General features: G+C 42.2%; 2 protein-coding genes across 3 annotated transcripts in view; one reads left to right on the top strand and one right to left on the bottom strand.

Annotated features, from left to right (window-relative positions):
* Window positions 1-8378, top strand: part of plekhh2 (pleckstrin homology domain containing, family H (with MyTH4 domain) member 2) — a 29548-nt gene extending 21170 nt beyond the window's left edge. For both annotated transcript variants that reach the window (XM_030107365.1, XM_030107366.1), the window contains exons 21-30: window positions 203-300; window positions 1164-1341; window positions 2532-2687; window positions 2759-2856; window positions 3271-3412; window positions 5010-5143; window positions 5234-5363; window positions 6228-6314; window positions 6883-7032; window positions 7237-8378. In XM_030107365.1, the coding sequence (XP_029963225.1) occupies window positions 203-300; window positions 1164-1341; window positions 2532-2687; window positions 2759-2856; window positions 3271-3412; window positions 5010-5143; window positions 5234-5363; window positions 6228-6314; window positions 6883-7032; window positions 7237-7422 (1359 nt within the window). In that variant the 3' untranslated portion in view covers window positions 7423-8378. The remainder of the gene's footprint in view (window positions 1-202; window positions 301-1163; window positions 1342-2531; window positions 2688-2758; window positions 2857-3270; window positions 3413-5009; window positions 5144-5233; window positions 5364-6227; window positions 6315-6882; window positions 7033-7236) is intronic.
* A 2588-nt stretch (window positions 8379-10966) lies between these two features.
* Window positions 10967-13690, bottom strand: epcam (epithelial cell adhesion molecule). Its single transcript, XM_030107516.1, has 9 exons — window positions 13328-13690; window positions 12774-12875; window positions 12416-12674; window positions 12267-12332; window positions 12117-12183; window positions 11934-12032; window positions 11617-11814; window positions 11486-11530; window positions 10967-11384 (listed from the first exon to the last, which is right to left on the bottom strand). Exons 1-9 carry the CDS (start codon window positions 13386-13388, stop codon window positions 11361-11363), a joined length of 921 nt encoding a protein of 306 aa, XP_029963376.1. The 5' UTR covers window positions 13389-13690; the 3' UTR covers window positions 10967-11360.
* Between the last annotated feature and the right edge of the window lie 4763 nt (window positions 13691-18453).

Below are 18453 nucleotides of genomic sequence, written 5' to 3'. Positions count from 1 at the left end.
GACTCACAGCGCTGCCCCGCTCCGTCGGCTCCTTTGTGCCCATGAATGATCTCAGCAGTAGCACGAAAACACTCACGGTTTTACCTCCTTTGTAATCAGGAGGAGACAATGCTGTTGTTGTCTGTGGCTCCTCACATGCGAAACCTCTGATTCATGCTTGTGAGGAGAGTTGGTGACTGAGCGTGTGCGTGTGCCTCTCCAGGGCTGGCAGTTTCTGGCCCTGTGTGTGGGGCTGTTTCTGCCCCGGCATCCCTTCCTCTGGCTGCTGCAGGTTCACCTCAAGAGACACGGAGACTCCAGGTGAGAGAGCAAGAAACCCCAAAATATAAAAAATGCAACTGCTGTGAAAAAAAAAAAAACAAAAAAAAAAATCGCCTTGTCACATGCATGTTTATGAACTGTGGGAAGAAACCACAGCACTCTGAAACAAATCCCACGCATGCACAGGGAAAACATGGAAACGCTGTACAGATCACTGCGCTCTACTGGATCAAAAAGACTACATGAAATTGGACGACATTCCTGCAATGAAATATAGGCGTGCATATCAGGGGATTGGTTTTTATTATTGCGAAATATTGAGCATTATAAAACCTTATTGCAGCCAGCAGGGAAGACTTCCCGTACCACTGCGCCTGTGATTGATTTACTATCTTATCCCAGATTTTCCAATAAAGAGAGAATAGAAAATATCTTTATTGATCCTTTACAGGAAATTGCTTTGTTTCTGTAGCTCTTAACACCCAGATACTTCCATATCCATATCCCTGCACTCTTTTACAACAATATAATGATCAATATAAGTAATAATACATGTGATTGAATGAAGATGAATGAAATATATCACGGACATCATATTTAAATGTATTGCTCTCACTTCCTGTATTTCTTTACTTTTGTTTACCAGCAGTAAAAATCTTTTCTTTCATTTGCCTCCTTTTGTTGAGATGTGTGAGATTAAGTGTATTACTCATAGTCTCGAAGAAACTCTAGTTTAAAAAAGGTCGATGACCCCCGAGCTGCTCTATTCAGACTCCACCCAGTGTGGAGACAGGTGGACACCTCTGCCTCAGTCAGCAGGTTAACAACAGGCAGCAGTCAGTCTCATGAATCCGCCCTGTTCTCTGTTCTCACACACCTTTCCCCCTCGCCGTCCCTCTCAGGACGGAGGTGGGCAAGTACGCCATTTACTGCCAGCGCTCCATGGAGCGGACGCAGCAGAAGGGCGAGCGGCAGGCCCGGCCGTCGCGCATGGAGATCCTGTCCATCCTGCTGAGGAATCCCTACCACCACTCCCTGCCTTTCAGCGTCCCCGTGCACTTCCTCAACAACACGTACCAGGTAGCGCTGACACCCAGGCGACCGCCCGCTGACCGGAGAGCGGCTTCACACCGGCGCCGGCCAATCACATCACGCTCTCCAGCCACAGTTCACACATATTGAAGAACCTGTTTACACTGAAACGCCCTCCCTCTCTGGAGTGTTTGGCCCCACCCGGGATCTAACCAAGCTTTTCACATGCTGGCGTTGTGGGTTTTTTTTTTTTTTTTTTTTTTTTCTTGGCCCCTCCCTGCTTTTTGTGTTTCGCTGTCGGTTCATCCAGGAAGTGATGAGATCATGGTCTCAATAGAAAATACCAGTTTGTTGGTCACAGAGGTCGCACAAGCACACCCAGTCCTCACCTGAGTGAATGTGTACCAAAGCAGAGCAGTTAAACTATAAAGAACACACAAATCACTAATTTAGCAATCCAACAAAATGTACACAAAGTAGAGAAAAATAAAGTGGAATTAAAGTGAAGACAGAATCAATATGTGGAGAAAAACAAAAAAAAAAACATTGGAAGGCTTTCCTGAGCATCTTTTTTTCCCAACAAAATGTAGATTTTCTCATGATGGCATTTGTGTTTTATGTCCCTTTAAAAGAAATTCATCCAAACCAGGCTAAAGTGAGAGTTAAATAAAGGCTGAAAATGAACTGAAATCAATAAAAAGGAACCATCATAACACCACACTGGCAATTTGTTGTTTCTGTTTTTGGAACTGATTGCTTCAAACATTTCAATCATTAATTTTTTTTCTTGTCTTTTTATTTTGTTGTGCATTAAATGCATTGATCAGTTCATCCAGGAAGTTACAATTTTGTGACTGCAATAATGAACACAGATTCACCAAACTCCATTCATTAATTTTGTTGCACCCTCAAGGTGAACCACAATAACCACGTCTGTCTTTGATCAGTAAATTTCCAGGTTCAGTTCAAGCACACAGTGGTTCTTCCTGTATTCAATTCTCTAATACATTTTTTGTGTCCCTAAAACAATAAAACACATTTTAAACAGACAAATTCCTGCTTTATAGCACAAAGCAAATCATAACTTTTTTTTATACCTGACAAAATAAAGTTTTGTTTTTTTGTTTGCTATCCTGGAGGGACTAGTTGATGCCACATTTGTGGATATTATCACATATATAAAATGTTAATGTGGCATCAGTTTATACAGCCCTCTGTGTTCAATTCGCTTCCCGCAGGTGGTGAGCTTTGACGCGTCCACCACGGTGGAGGAGTTCCAGTGTCGCCTGAACCAGGACACGGGCATGAGGAAGACGGGGCTGTCCGGTTTCAGCCTGTACACCGACGACCCCACCGGACGGGAGCTGGAGCATTGCCTGCAAGGAGGAATCAAGGTGCAGCTTCTGCCTTTTGACTTTCTCATTTGTTCGGAGATTTTCCCTTCACTGAATCTTGTCGTCTGCAGATCTGTGACATTATCTCCAAGTGGGAGCAGGCTTCGAAGGAGCAGCACACCGGCAAGTCGGAAAACACCCGGACCGTCCGCCTCACCTACAAGAACAGGTAGAGAGAGGAGATCACAACACAGCAAAGCTGAATTTGCATATTTGTTTAATGTAAGAACTTTGCAGGTTTTCATTGGATCAAACAATGCGTCTGCTGTTAAATGGACAAAGATCAATGACAACATGCAGTATAGACACAGAATGCGGTGAATACTCTGGATTTACTGGACAGAAAACCTGTGTAGTAAATTCTCTGTGTTGATTTGCAGTTCACCATTGTGTCATTTTTTGAAAATGACACATTTCCTGCTGGAAACTGGTACCATGTTGTGTCCAGTGGACCAGCTACCATTGAAACACAATTTTTTAATCAAATGATAATGATCACGTCTTCAGAATTGCGTTGTTACATCCAGAAGACCTCTAACACTGATCCACGTCTGTGCGCCTCCTCCTCCTCCTCCCTCCCCAGGCTGTACTTCTCTCAGCAGGTGAGGGGGGAGTCGGAGCGGGAGAGGCTGCTGCTGGCGTATCAGACCAATGAAGCCATCGTGGCGGGACACTTTCCTGTCAACAAGGAGCTGGCTCTGGAGATGGCTGCTCTGCTCGCACAGGTCTCACTCTCACATTATTACTGTCATTAATATTCACTGAACTGATACTGTGCTCAGAAAGAGTGGAAACAACTTAAGAAATGTAGTTTATAGTCTGGAAAATATGATACGTAATTTACAGGTTGCTTTAACCTTTGGCTCTGAAGATTGAAGCAGTTTGAGTGAGAGTGATAAAAGGTGAAGCGTAGCTCCCAAATTCCTCTGGGAGCTATTTCAAGGGTTCGGTTTCCCTGTGTGATTTCACAATTTTGCAATTAGAAGATCATCCTCACAGTAGTAATTCTGAATTATACTATTCTGCAAAACCACAAGTGTACCAGGTGCAATGAGGATGAATGCTGACATCTGTAAAACACACTTGTTACCTCCGCCAAGAGGTTATGTAATCACGTCAGTTTGTTGGTTGGTTTGTTGGTTGGTTTGTTTGTTAGCAACATTATGGAAAAAGTAATGGACGGATTGCAATGAAACTTTGTGGAAAGGTGGGTCTTGGGCTAACTTAGAATCCATTCAATTTTGGTGATGATCCGGATCACTGTCTGGATCCAGGAGTTTTTTAAAGGATTCTTTATCATTGAGAGATAGGGAGTCTTTGACATAGTTGGGCAGGCCCGCCGACAGGGGGCGACAAACGCCTAGTTGACACAGGACGCGCCGCGCGTGGAGGTGGAAGCGCCAAGCACCGACTTTCAGATCGACGCCCCTGTTAACCTATCTGACGGTTCATACAGGAAGCGCGGGACAGCTCGCGCTGTGGACCGCGGCCGCTCTGCTCCTCTCTATTTTCTCGCGAGCCTCACGCGCCGCGCACCGCCAGTTGTAAAGCTGGACAGAGCAGATCGCACCACACAGGAAGTCAGGAACGGAAAATACGAGACAATCCGGTCAATTTTCAAATTAAAATGACGTAAAATAACATAAATTATATTGCTTTTCGGTTTTCCTTTTCAGATAAACACACACACACACACACGGAGAGAGGGCGACAGAGAGAGGCACCGCACGCCGCAGCGCTCCGCTCCGATCACACCCCGATCACAATGTTGTTTTATTATATATGGTGTTCTTATTGATGTTGGTGACTGATTTGAGCTGTGGCGGAGGTCTGTGCTCTCTGAGTGCCAAATTCTAGTTTGAATATAGTGCCATTCAAAGCACACTGACTTCATGTTTTCAATGTTAGTTGGTTTTTCCCTGACAACTGTGACTTTGGAAGGATATAAAACATCAATTCCCCAACATTGGACTTATGCAATTGGACGACTCCCCAAAAATTCCCTGAAGACATTTCAGAGATGAAAATCTCATTTTATGAGTTTCTCTGAGATCTTTGGCCACCAAACTCTGAAGCCTAACCTGGGGCCAGTTTTGCAGAGGATAGGCTGGTGTGTGTCAATAGCAATGAAATGTGGACTTGTTCATACAAGGATGTGCAATATCACAGTTGCATTGAAAAAAAAGAAATAAAACTTCCATTGCCAACAATATTTCAACAATGAATTGACATTTACATGAAGAACCAACACAACCGTCTGCAGATATAAAGCTGATTAAATCCTTACTGTCTGAACGGCTTGTGCTGTTTGTCTGTCATCAGGTGGAGTTTGGAGACTTTGAACGTCCATTTTCTGCTGGATCGGCCCAAACCAAATCTACTCAAACCCTAAAGCAGGTTTTGGAGCGATTTTACCCCAAACACTACCGCAGGACCACGTCTGAGGAGCAGCTCAGGTATTAGAACGCCTCCTTCTCTTTGAGGTGAACGAAACATGCGTTCATGCTCATATGGTGGGTGTACTTTTCACTTTTCTCCCCCCTCAGACAGCTGCTGCAGCGCCTCTCGGCCCGGTGGGCCTCGCTCAGGGGCCGAAGTTCGCCCGAATGTGTCAGGATCTACCTGACCGTTGCCAGGAAGTGGCCCTTCTTTGGCGCCAAACTGTTTGAAGCGGAAGTGAGTGTCAATTCCTCAGAATTAGGTCGATTCTGTCAGATACATGTTAGTAAGTGTTCGTGACGCAGGACTAAAACGCAAGTATGCCTGCAGGGAAATAAAGAAAAAGAAACGACTGCAGGCGCCTTCTTCCAGTAACTCTGAAATTACCACAATTTCAACATCGTGTCATTAATAGTTTCTTGTGCAAGGCTTTCGATGTCTTGTTGAGTTTCTTGTAAAGCATCCATCGATATCACAGCCGTCGCCGCTGTCCAGACAGGTCGAGCTATGTGGTTACCCTTTAAATTACTGTGGAAAAAAGTTGAGCAAATGCTTTGGAAACACACAATAACTTCCTGCACAGCAGCGTCTCATCCTGCAGAGTACGTTACCAAACTGATGTGGATCCGTAATGTCATTCACATTGCCCAAAGGTTTCTGCTATAATTTAGATTTAAACTTGCATTTTTTGCTTTTCACCTATTCTGGTGTACATCAAGAGATCAAAGCCAAATAGCACCAGAGAGACAAATATCCTGCAGGAACAACTGCTGCGTGTACACTTTGTACTTCAATGTTACAATTTTTTCTTTCTGGTCAACAGTAGCAAACCATTTCTCTCCCATTTTCCGCCTCTCCTTTTGAAATTCAGCGACTCGAAAAGAAACGAATGCAAATGGAAACTATGATCAACATATTATTCATATAATTACTGAACATATGCAGTGCAGGTAGCAAAAGGAAGGTTGGTTCTGACTCGCCCCACTGGAATGTGTGAATATGTAGTATTATATATTTCTTTATTAGACGGCTGTGTGTGTGAATACTGTAAATGAATGTGAAAGTGATCCCACTTCTGCTTCTCTCTCTTTCCGTCAATAGTCCGTCACTGCCTCTCCAGAACCGGGGGCATGCGTTTGGCTGGCAGTGTATGAAGATGGCATCAGCGTTCTGGAGCACAACTCCATCGTAAGCAGCTGTGTCGCAACACGGTCCCAGACATCTGTCCCGATATGACTCCTGCCATCTGATTTCTTGGATCTTGTGCTTTCCAAAGTAAAGATTTTAGGAATGAACATGCCTTGATTGTTTAACACACTTAACTGGCTGCCAGTTCTTCACAGTACGAACACAAAGAGAGATAAAATGACTTATATACCGAACAAACATGTCCCCTAACTGTGGGAGTGAGTAGAAGGTGTATGAAACACTGATGGAAGAAGAGTATATAAGGAAGACCTGGAAAATTATAGTGGAAAAATGACTTCCTGTCCAGTCCAGTCAGGAACTGACTTCAATTTAGTCTGTAACCTTAGTCAAAAAAGCTCGATTTAAACACCACCAGCAGTGGTTTGGTCCCGAACGAGTGTGACTTTTTGCATGCGGAGTGTGTGTGTGTGTTAGTGTGTATCCCAGTTTTCCATGAGCACTGACACTCGTTAGCTTGTTACAGGATGTGTTTGTACGTACACAGGTTTGGATCCAGGCTTCAAATTTGTGTGTGTCATTCTAAATATTTTGTGTTTTGCGCTGTCAGAAACTGCTGGCCTCCCACCCTTACAAGAACCTCATGACGTTTGGAGGCTGCAAGCAGGACTTCATGCTGGTGGTGGGTCAGGGCATCGGAGCCAGCGCCGGCAAAGACAAGCCCACCGAAAAGCATCTGTTTGCGATGAACGCCTCCAAGGTGAGGAAGACCGCTGAGGTTCTCTCCCACCTGGAGGAGGGCAATTCAAACTCGGTTTATTCTTCATTGGTGACTTATTTACAGGTTAACCACACCTGAACCAGCTTTCACCCACAGCTTCTCCGATCATTTTAGTTAATTGACGTCAGGACTTTCGGCCAAACACAAAAAAACGCTGACACAGCTGTTTTGTTTTGCCAGCAGATCAGGGAGATCACCCTCCTCATCTCCAGTTACATCAACAGCGCACACCAGCAGAAGGCCGCCGCCCACCACCTGTCCGCCCCGGCCCTGATGGTGGCCCAGCCCGTCAGCCTGAAGAGCAAAGAGCTGAGGAGCAAATCCCCGCCGGCGCCGGGTCGGCCCAGCAAGGCGCCCACGCTGCTGTGACGGCACAGAGACCACCGGCCCCGCATCAAAACTGTCTCCCTCATCCATTTTGGTGTAGTTTAATATCAAAGAACGGATGAGGCTGCAGCTATTTGCTAATATTGCCTTACAGCGCCTTTCCCCTGAGAACACTTGGCGAGATTTGTGGCGGAGAACGCAAGTTTTCATCGAGGTAAACGGGGGCCAAGAAACAACCGAGAGACTGTTTTTAATACGCCGTTCCTTCTTTCTTTAGTGACCCAAAAGAGAAAAGTCAGCACTATTTATGACAGACTGAGGTCTGAAATGACTCTCCAGCTTAATTTTTATATCCCAGTTTAACAAAAAAAAAAAGGCAGAGCCGAGAAGAGCTAATGACGCTCCGTTTACAAAGTATTTCGAGAGCAATCTTACTATCGGGTTCTGCCTTCCTGTAGGGCAGGAAATGAAGGAAACCCTTCCAGTGTTAGATGCATAATGAAGAGGATTATGATGAAAGCGGGACGCAATAGCAGAGAGGGAGACTACAGCTGAGGAAAAACAGCGCGTGTGGTTTGTGCGGCCGTGGATCAGGTGAGTAACTGGTGCTGCAGGATTTGAAGAGGAAACCGGCGCACTCTTAGTTACTGAACAGCCTGGAGAGCAGTAAAACTTTAATCGTGTACAAACACTCGTGGCCTCTCTGCTGGGGACGGTGATTAGAGTGAGCAAAAGTGTCTGCAGTCTTTGTGTCAGAGAACGTTGAGGGAAGTGTTGGTGTCTGAAGGGGAATCAGTTGTGGTTGAAGGGAAGTTAATCGATAACTAACGTTTCTCTCTCCTCAGAGTTTTTCTCCCTCGCTGCAGTTAATGCTGCATCCAAAATGTAACCAAACCAGACTTTGACACTCATTGTACAGTAAACTGAGAAACACTCACAGCTGACAATGTGGTGCTCTGTCTTCTTTAAAAAAAGAAAAAAAAGAACAACTTTTTATCTGGGCTAAACCAAGGTCCCATAAAAAGAACGCTTCTTTGATGCAATAGTAAATCATTAACCTTAATATTCAGAGCTCTGATTTATAAAAGCTGTAGGATAAACACAAAAAAGTTCAGCTTTTCTAAATGCATTGTGAGGGTCTCTTCAGACTTAATGAGACTTTGGCAGAGTTCAGAGGTCAAAGTGCCATTGCAGTCCTGAATCGTTCTTAATAAGTAATTGTAGATTATTTGTCTGAATTCCAACTTTAACTTCACAAACTTCATGTGGAAAGTAAACAGTATGATTGAGCATTGATCCCTCGTGTGAACGGGTCTATCTTATCAGACTTTAATGGGATCAGTGGGACGTGGTGTAACCCTGTTTATGATCGATCAGAAGCCACGTAAATGGTGTTTCTGGGTTACTTCCCACTGTCTGCACCCATAATGTTGACTCTGAACAAATCAAATGTTTCGTTTGCTGCTTAAGTTTCTGAAGAAGCTCAACAAGCTCGATTAGTGTGTTAGACAAATCATGACTGGCATTTTCCAGCCCAGATACTCAGTGTAATCACAGTAAAGCAATAAAAACCAGTTGACATACTTTATGATGACCTTTGGAAAATGACTTCTCAGCGTATAACCCATCCCATTCATAGTTAACCTTCATGATACAGACTAGGAGCAGTGGGCTGCCCCTTCGTATGGCGCCTGGAGACCCTGGATCCAATCTGTGTGAGGCCAAATGAAAAAGACATTCTCTGAAGCTGAGCTCTGGGTGCCTTAGTTGGCCAAGCCTTACTGGACTCTAGCAGGAAGTATCTTAATAGGAAACCCAAATCACCTCAGCTATGGAACAGCAGCTCCACTTTAGATGAAATGTTACTCATTTGAGTATTAATTTGACACATACTCTGTAAACATTACTGCAGACTTTGACTCCTGCCACAATTTGTCATCTGCATCATTTTTCATACTTACGATCCAATACTAGACCCTAAAATAAACAGCAAAACACCTGAAATAAGGCGCCAGTCAGCCAAGCTGGGAAGTAAAAGTTGTGAAATGACCACAGAGTGAGTTTTCGTGTCTTCCATGTCCGTACAAAGTTTCATAATTTACCCATGTGGCAACTGTTTATGTCATGTAAGAAACATGTAGCCACGAGCCTGACATAATATTTCTGACCATATTAAAAATGTGAAGTGGAAGAATTTAGATCAAATGAAAAAAAATCGTGAAAAACCTGCATCACTGAATGCACTGAAATCTGATCGGGGGTTTGACCAAACACTAAGCTCTCTGTTGAGAATTATGAAAAACTGAACTGAGTGAAGAGAGATGTTTGAAAGAGAAGAGGAGGAGGATGTGTGTAATGCTGAAGCAACAGGTTGTTGGGAAGTTTGAGGCCTGCTGAAGAGTTTTCAGAAAAACAGAATGCTCTCTGTTTCCAGATGTGACTCAAATCATGATCTGACATGTCGACCAAAAGATTAACTGGAAAAACAGGTGTTTCTTTTTCTGATGTCGTCCCCCCCCCCCCCCCCCCCCCCCCCCCCCGCCTTTCTGTGTTCTATTTATTTGTCATATTACCTTCCAAACTATTCTCAGCTTGAATAAACACTTCAACAGCGAGCTGGTCTGAGTGTAATGTCCCGGGGAAACCGGGATTCAGTCTGTGTCCTCCTCATTGGTGGAGGCGAAGCTGACGTGCTGATACTTGCAGCAGGTGCCTGACAGCAACCGACACACCTTCATTCCTCCAGTCTGCTACAACAGAGAGAGAGAGGGAGGGGGGGGAGGGGAACGGAAGGCAAGATATATGACACCTGACCTGCCCCAACTCGTTTCAGACAGGCTTTTGTACCTGCGTTGCCGTGGAGACGAGGGAAGGGCGGGGGAGGAAAGTAGGGTAAGGCAAGTAAAAAAATTTAAAAAAAGGAACTGAAACAAATTATGAGTGGTAAAAAAGTTGAAGTGCATGACTCAAAGTGGAAGTTTAAAGATGTATTCATGCCAAATACCAAAAAGGTGTACTTGAATATGCAGTATATGTAGATTTGAGTTGTTTCCCCTCTGAAAAACAGCTTCCTTCACGTTTATATGTTGCAACAAAGCACACCGATTTAACTTTGATCACGAGTCGCGTCTCGTCGGGCCTGCATTCAATTCCGACTCTTCACCCGAGCTGTGAGTGAACTCAGAGTGCTTACACTTGTTCGCCGCCGAGCACGAAACCTGACCGACGGGTTGAACAAGATCTGGAGGTCTGAGAGATGACAAACCTTCCGTCTTTCCTAAGAAGGAACACATGTGCCATTTATGATACACAATCTGACACAACAATCATTTTCTCTGCTTCTTTGGAGACAGAAGCCCAGAACAGAGTCCGCAACACAGCCATAAAAACATGGATTTATTTTTTCCTTTATATTATATTGACACATTCAAATCCCGAGCTGCCACACCCAATAAATCACCCGGAGTAAACAAAAGCAAGCAGCCATTTCATACAAATCTCTACCCAGCAAGTGACATTAAGCTTCCAAAAACAAGTCTTTCCTCCAGCTTATGCTTTCCCCGACAACAAGAAATCTTCACCCAGAAAGTCTTTAAAACATTTTATTAAAAACAATCCAACAAACACATGAACAAGTAAGAAACTGTACAATCTATGACATGGAATTTAAACCTTTATAGAATTTATAATGTTAAAATGCAACTGGTCTCAGGCACTTTTTCCAAAACAGCGCAGTTCTTTGTGGCGTACAGATTGGACAAGGCATCAAGGCTTTACACAAACATAAATAAAAAGATGGTACCGGTCGTGCCAACCATTATGTCAAAAAACATTTAAAAGAAGCAAATTAATTGTTCCTTTACGATCCACTTCTCAAGTAAAAAGACAAAAAAACAAAAACAAATGGCACACTCCCACTGCAAAAACAAGTAAGTTCATCCAAAATGGGTTGATGTGATGTCTTCATTCATCCTGATGCTTTACATGTTCACCATCTCTCTTTGCTGGAAGAAGAATAAAAAAAAGCAGGTTAAAACTTTAATTTGGAAAAAAAAAAAAACCTCTACAAAAACCAAAAATGCAGGAGACAGGAAGTTCATCTCACCTGAGCTTTGTTGTACCGCTGACTCTGGCGCCTTCTGGCAAAGAACTACACACAAAGAAAAAGGCAATTAGACCGACTTGTATGTGAAAGAAAAGGTTTTCATATATGAGTTCAAAAGGCGTGCCACTCACCAGGAGAATCAGGCCGACGACCACGGCCACCGCAACCACCACGATGACGGCGATGATCCCGCCCGTCAGGTTCTTCATGGTGAAAGTGGGAGCCTTCTCGTCCACGTAGTACACCAGGATTTTCTCCATCTCCAGATCCTGTCCGCCAACGTTGGGCGCAAACTTATTCTGGTTCCTGAACAGAGGCAGGACTTTCACCTGCAAGAATCCCCCACCCAAAAAAGAAAAAAAGAAAAAAAAAAACCAAAACACTGAGGTCAATACAAGGAATACTTAAGTCGATTCAGGATTGAAACTAGAGAAAAGTGTTAACATACATCCTTCTCCATGTAGTAGGCCATTTGGGACAGGTCACTTTTGCGGTCGCCCATCGGCTTCTTGACATCCACCACAATCAGCCGAGAATCAGGGTCGTACTGCAAGATGGAGACAACAGGGTTTATTAAAGCTTCTACAACAGGTGTTAGTTAAGCTACAATCCTGCCGGTTCTCTGACTCACCTCCACCTCGTCCACCAGGTCCTTGTTAAAGTTCTTGTAACGCTTGTTGATGGCATCTGCAATGGCACTGCAATGAAGAAGCAGCTGTGAGACTCTAATCTGGAAACGTGCTCATGATTATTTGGACAGAACTGTTAAATGAACATCTACCTCTTCAGATTGGCAGCATTCACTGTAGTGTTGGTTTTTTTGTGTGTCAGCTGAAGACGCACCCAGCTAGAGAGGAAGAACAGCCATCAGACGTTAACGTTTCAAACAACTCAATCTAATATGCGCTGCACATGGGTCCAGGTACTCACTAGGTCTCCACCAGTTCCTCGCACTTCAGGTCCTTGTCTCCCTTGTCGGTACGCCGGACGCCGGCGCTGTTGACGCACCAGCACTCCTCTGTGTTGTTGCACTGCTTGGCCTTGAACTTGCCGTCATTCTCGCAGTCTGGGTCGTAGATGCCGTCATTGTCCACGAAGGCCGTCTCCACAGGCTTTCCCCCTGTACGGGTGTCCTGGCCCTTTGAGGCTCTGTACATCTCAGCCTTCATCAGGAAACACTTGGGGATCACTGTGGGAAGCCGTGAGCACACAAGGTCACAAAAACACAACCTATATATTTTACCATATTTTAAAAGAAAAAGAAAAAAAAAGGGTTTTTTTTGCTCACGTTTGTTGCAGTCCAGGGTTTGTTTCACATTGTTGCCGATTAAAATGGAACAGGTGCACGGATTTCCATCACAGGTGGCCCATTTCATGGTTTCACATGAACCTAAACAAAAAAGGACTCTTCAGCACTGCATCTCATGATCACACAAACCAAGCTCATTTGATCAAACTGTATCACTTTAATGAGTTGGTCTAGTTTTCTGTCTGTTCTCATGTCGAGCGTCTTCAGAACGGAAGTTTACCTAACCTGCCTGGGCGTTGGTTTCTCCAAACACACAGTTCCCTGAAGAGCGGAACAAATCCTCCCAACCCCCACCCAGCACTACCTGCTGCCTCCCTGACTCACGAATAAAGGAAAAATACCTGGCGCAGGTGACTCTGAACGTTACACACGAAGCAAACAGGTGTTCTTAACTTACTTAAAAAAAAAAATAAACCAAGAAAGAAAGAAAAGATGGAAATTCTCTGCTATGCAGGATATGCTGAGGCCTAATTTGATTTTTTTTTTTTTTTTTTTCCAGCCTGATAAAAAAATCATCTTAAATTGATACTTACAGGATTGAGCTGAGGCGCTTGCTGCAAAAGCAACAAGTGCGATAAGAATCCACATCTTCATGGCTGGGAGGAAGAAAAGTCTCGAACGGTCCAGTGAAGAACAGAAGAGAAAGGCTTTCCGTCGGTGTGTCGTCCGCAGAGGGGAAATACGGAGTGAGAGGGTGAGGACGCTCGACGCTCACAGTAAAGACCGGCCGCTCAGGTACGCAGGTGTGTCCCGGTCAAACCCGTTTGGAGGGAAACTCAGTCGAGAGCGCGCACGCACGCAGAGAAAGGCAACAGGCACGAGCTGAAGTTGCGTCCTTGCGCACAGGTGAGAGGTATTTGTAGTCCGTTTGGCTGTCGTTATCCAAGTGACAGGTAGAGGGCTCAGCCAGCTTTATTTATGAGCGCAGCGCAGCAGCTCGTGACGCCAGGGGATGACGGTCGGAGGGGGCGGGGCTAGACTGCCGCACCTTGTTTCCGGTATGACCATATTTGCCAATCACTCTGTTGACGTCTCAGTTCAGGTTCTCTTGGTGAGTTTCTGTTGCTTTCCATCAGCTTTCTGTTGAGACTTTGATTGAAAGAGCAACGAGATTTAGATGTATCACTGAAAGCCAGCCTTCTTAAAATAAAACAAGTTTTCACAGTCACACAAACACATCAGTATAGTTTATGTTAATTAAGAAAACTGCTGATTTCTCTTCATAGCCCATCCATTGAAATACAGCACTCAAGAGTGTCATTTAGATATATTTATAGGTCTGTATAATGCACCTTAATAATGTTCCATTTATACATTCTAAACCATGGCACTCACCAAAACAGCACATATTTCACTCTTTCCAATGTAAAAAGTGTCTAAACTGCAAAAGATTAGCAGCATGTGAATGAGTGCCACCACTGCATAATGATTATTTAGTAAGTTTAAAGTACCAACAGTCATGGGTCACATTTGAAAACTTGCCCCAGTTTTATGTTGACAATGCAGATTTTCCGTGGTGCACATGGTATATTTTATTCTCAAAGTACGATCATCAATTAGGTGAACTGAAAAAGATCACAAGATTACAAGAGCAAAAGGCCAAATATAGCAGCAGCATATATCTTAATGTTTGAAAGCATAATAATTTCATGAAGTGATATATGATAGCTACAACTGTACAGTTATTCGCTTGGAAGCAGGAAGAAATGCAGAAACTAGAAAATATGTTCACTGTTCACTTGATAAAAGGGTTAAACTGCGATTGTGAATTACAGGAAAGTATAACTTCCTCTCTGTGCAATATGTCTTAAAATAAGTTATTTCACTTTATTCACACACATCATCGTTATAAAATAAATAAATAAATGTTACAAGTAATTAGAACGCAACTATTTGTCTTGACCAAAGCATACATTTGTTTCTAGTCTACTCCTGTCTGCTTAGATATTTGTTGCCATCTTTTTCTTTTGTCCATTATATTTTTAAGTAGAGTTTTGAAATTGGATTGATGCTTATCTTATAAGCTTATGTTGTGAATCAGGGAAGACCCATTTAAAATACAGATATGTGGCCTTTATAGGATAAACCTGTAGATGTGTTGGAAATATGACCACATTCAGCTGTGCTCAGCTCCAGTTAACTCCAGCCCTGATGGGATAAAGCAGCACTGGATGCTTGTCTATGCCATATCCTTAAATACAGTATAATGAAAAGTCTCTAAACGACCACTAGCAGAATAAAACTATTACAGGGATGCAATGGAATGAAAAACAGGTACACAATCAAGGCAAAGCTATCACAAAGAGGCATAAAATGACCATAAAGCAACACAAAACAACTTCGGTGAAGCACTAAATGGTGACAAACCAAGATAGAAAAACTTTACAGATTGACCAATAAATAAACAAAATGATCTGGAAACAAGAACACAAAAGGCAAAAAGCTGCATGAAAATTATACGAAAAAAGTTGAAAACTGATTGAAGAATAGACAGAAATCCTTCCAAAGAGTAATAAAGCTGTCAAAGACAAAACAAAAAATAGGTGAGATCATTTTAAAGAAGTTATTCAATAACCATAGTGACAAATCCCCCCAGAAACGCAGCAAATGACTTTGTTTCAAAATAAAACGACCACAAAGAGACACAGATCATCATGGAGTGACATCCGAGACGCAAAGTCAGCAGGATGAGGCTCAAAAAGATCTCAAAATGACACATGACTGTGATTAAAAGAAAGATACAGCAGAAGATTTAAAATAACCATAATAATAACAAACACAACAACCGAAGCTACAAAATAACTTCAGTCTGAAAGTTAAAAAGCTACATCAGGAAAGGTAAAACTGACCAAAACAAATACAAAATAAACAGAAAGTAGTGGGGAAGCAAATGGATGTCAATGCAACAAAAAGAACCCAAAAAGACATAAAAATAACCAGTAAGAAATATTAAAAGGCCACAAAGTACATGAAATAAGCATAAACAATCAGGCATGGATGACCCAGACCTTCAAAACAAACATAAAGTTAATATTTCTGAACATGAACATATGTGTCACTATACAAATAAAAGTAAAGCAAGTGTCATGAAATTTATTTCCAATGTGATGTAATATAAATTTACAATAACCCTGTGGATTTGTTTATGCAGTCTGTATTTACACTGTCGTTTTCCTCTTTGAAAAAGTTATTTCTGTGGTTTACTTTCCCATCAGAAAATAACAAAACATGCGCATAAAATACCAGTTTTCAAAGGAAACATTTGCTAATTCGGCTGCTGACAACAAATTGGGAAATACCTGTCATACGTCACATTGTCAACGGTCTGAACAGGTCTTGACAGAAACTGCAGGCTGGGAAAATGTTTTTCAGGTATTGTGAGTCACGCTGTGCTGTAAGACGCCGTTGAGTCACTCGCTGAGAATATTTTAAGATCAAGAACATCATATTTTTCACTTGAGTATAATATCTGATATCAGTTTTCAAAGATGAGCTCCACTGTATCAAGTGTGCATTAAAAAACAACTGTGAACACAAGGCAGAATTACCATGTTGGGTTTCTCTTCTCTAAGGATTTTACACAATTCCTCAGCTTTTCTGAAAACACTGCATGTGTGTAGCTTTAACACGAGTGGTTCAAACTAAAGTTGCTTCAGTATAACTGAAGAATGACACACAGTCTCCTGTAAGCCAAGTAAATGCAGAGAAAGAGAGAGAGAAGGGCTACGACACCTGAAATGTTTTCGGTGGATCGTCTGGTATGTTCCAGACAACAACAGTTTTACTGGAGACACTGAAAAGAAATACAACTCAATCCAACACTGTCTGTATTGATTTTTAGGGAGTTCAACATTTTAAACAGCTGTTCTTAATATAAATCTCATTTTTTAAATACATTATTATTAATTTTTTTATTAAATCAATCATCAATGAATTAAATCAGTAGAATCAGATTAATTGATGGTTACTTAGATATTTATTTATTATAGATATAATGCATATACTTTTTTATGTTATCTTGCATTTAAAACATGATTCTGTAAAGATTTTGTTTTCGGTAAAATCGATCTTAATATTATCTTATTGATCTGGTTTGTTTTAGTTTTAGTTTTTGTTTTTAGAAAAATGTTCAGTAGCAGATTGAAATGACTCCAACAGCCAGTTTGGACTCAAGGACATCACAAATGCTATAGATTACAAACTATGCATAACTAGAATATTCATTGACCTAAAAAACACATCTGACACAATCATAACATATTAATCAGTAACCTAGAATGGCATGAGAGCAGGGGAATAGTTTTCCACTGGGTGAAACGTTATTCATAGGACAGGAGTCAGTTCATGAAGGTAGAAACTTCACTTCCGCATGCTTGATCATTGCTTGTGGCAACCCCCAGGGGTCAGCACTGGGTCCCAAACTCTTCATTCTCATAGACGACGTCTGCAAAGTTTCTAGCATTTTAAAATTGGTTTTATTTGCAGATGAATCAAGCATTGTTTGTTCAGAGGAGACTTCCAGGAATTACTGAAGACAATGAGTGCAGAAAGATATAAATAAAAGGAATAAATATCATTGAATATAAACAAAAATAAACATGAGCTTTGGAATATTAGTTGGATCAAACAAACACATAGTGATGATATTGTGAGAGCTTATGAAATCAGATTTCCTGGTGTAATACTGGATGGATAAATAAACTGGGAATCTCATGTTAAACATTTACTAAACAAACAGGAAGCATATACTCAGTCCGGCAAAACACTTTCTGGACCACTATTCATCCAATTTTGTCTACTCTTCACTAATGTTGCTGCATTTGAGTGAAATTTGGAGCATTACTTACAGGTGTTCACTACATTCACTGTTTATACAGCAGAAAAAGGCCATCAGGATCATTCACAACACAGTTTACATAGAAAACACAAATCCACTATTTTCCTGCCACTTCCTTTATTGAGCTAAGGTTTCTCTTATTTCTTTGGATCACGCCATCACATTTAATACTTTTTTTTAAATTGTTTGAGTAAAGTTAGTACACTTTTACTCTCATCTGGCTGATTTCCCTTTTCCTCCTCTAAGCAGACTGAATTACTGCACCATCTGGTGGTGGAAATAGGAATTGCAAGAAAGAATGGCCTGACTTGACTTGGCCAGCACAAAAAAACAAAAAAGAAATCTCAGGAGATCTCTCTGAAGGTGCATTTGAGATTATATAATGATAGTTTTGGCCATGTTATATTATGTTAATGATATTTTAAAGGTTTAACAAACTCAATGTGGATACTGTCACAGTTCCACACCTACATCCATATGGCGTAAGGTTTTAGAGTTATTTCAGTCATTTCTAGTGAAGCGAAGAGAAGCGTTGAGACTGGCAAACATTCACTTATAGATTCATTTTGTGTTGTTTCACTGCCAGACACGTCACATCTTCAAACACTTTCTCTTCACCTCCTCATCCGTTCACATTCTGTAAGGCTTTCAGGGTCACTGAGCGCTGCAGCTAACCAGTCAACCACACATGCCGGCATTTGAACTGTGGGAGGAAACAGAAGCAGCTGCAATATGCCAATGCACACACAGGGAGAACATGCAAACTCCACCCAGAAAGAATTGAAAACGGCCGCTGGACATGACCTCAGATGAGCACAGACG

Source organism: Salarias fasciatus, chromosome 13 (genome assembly GCF_902148845.1).
Source record: "Salarias fasciatus chromosome 13, fSalaFa1.1, whole genome shotgun sequence".
In the NCBI taxonomy this organism is placed as follows: Eukaryota; Metazoa; Chordata; class Actinopteri; order Blenniiformes; family Blenniidae; genus Salarias; species Salarias fasciatus.
Note: the sequence above shows the minus strand (reverse complement) of the source record. Positions and strands in the feature narration are given on the sequence as shown.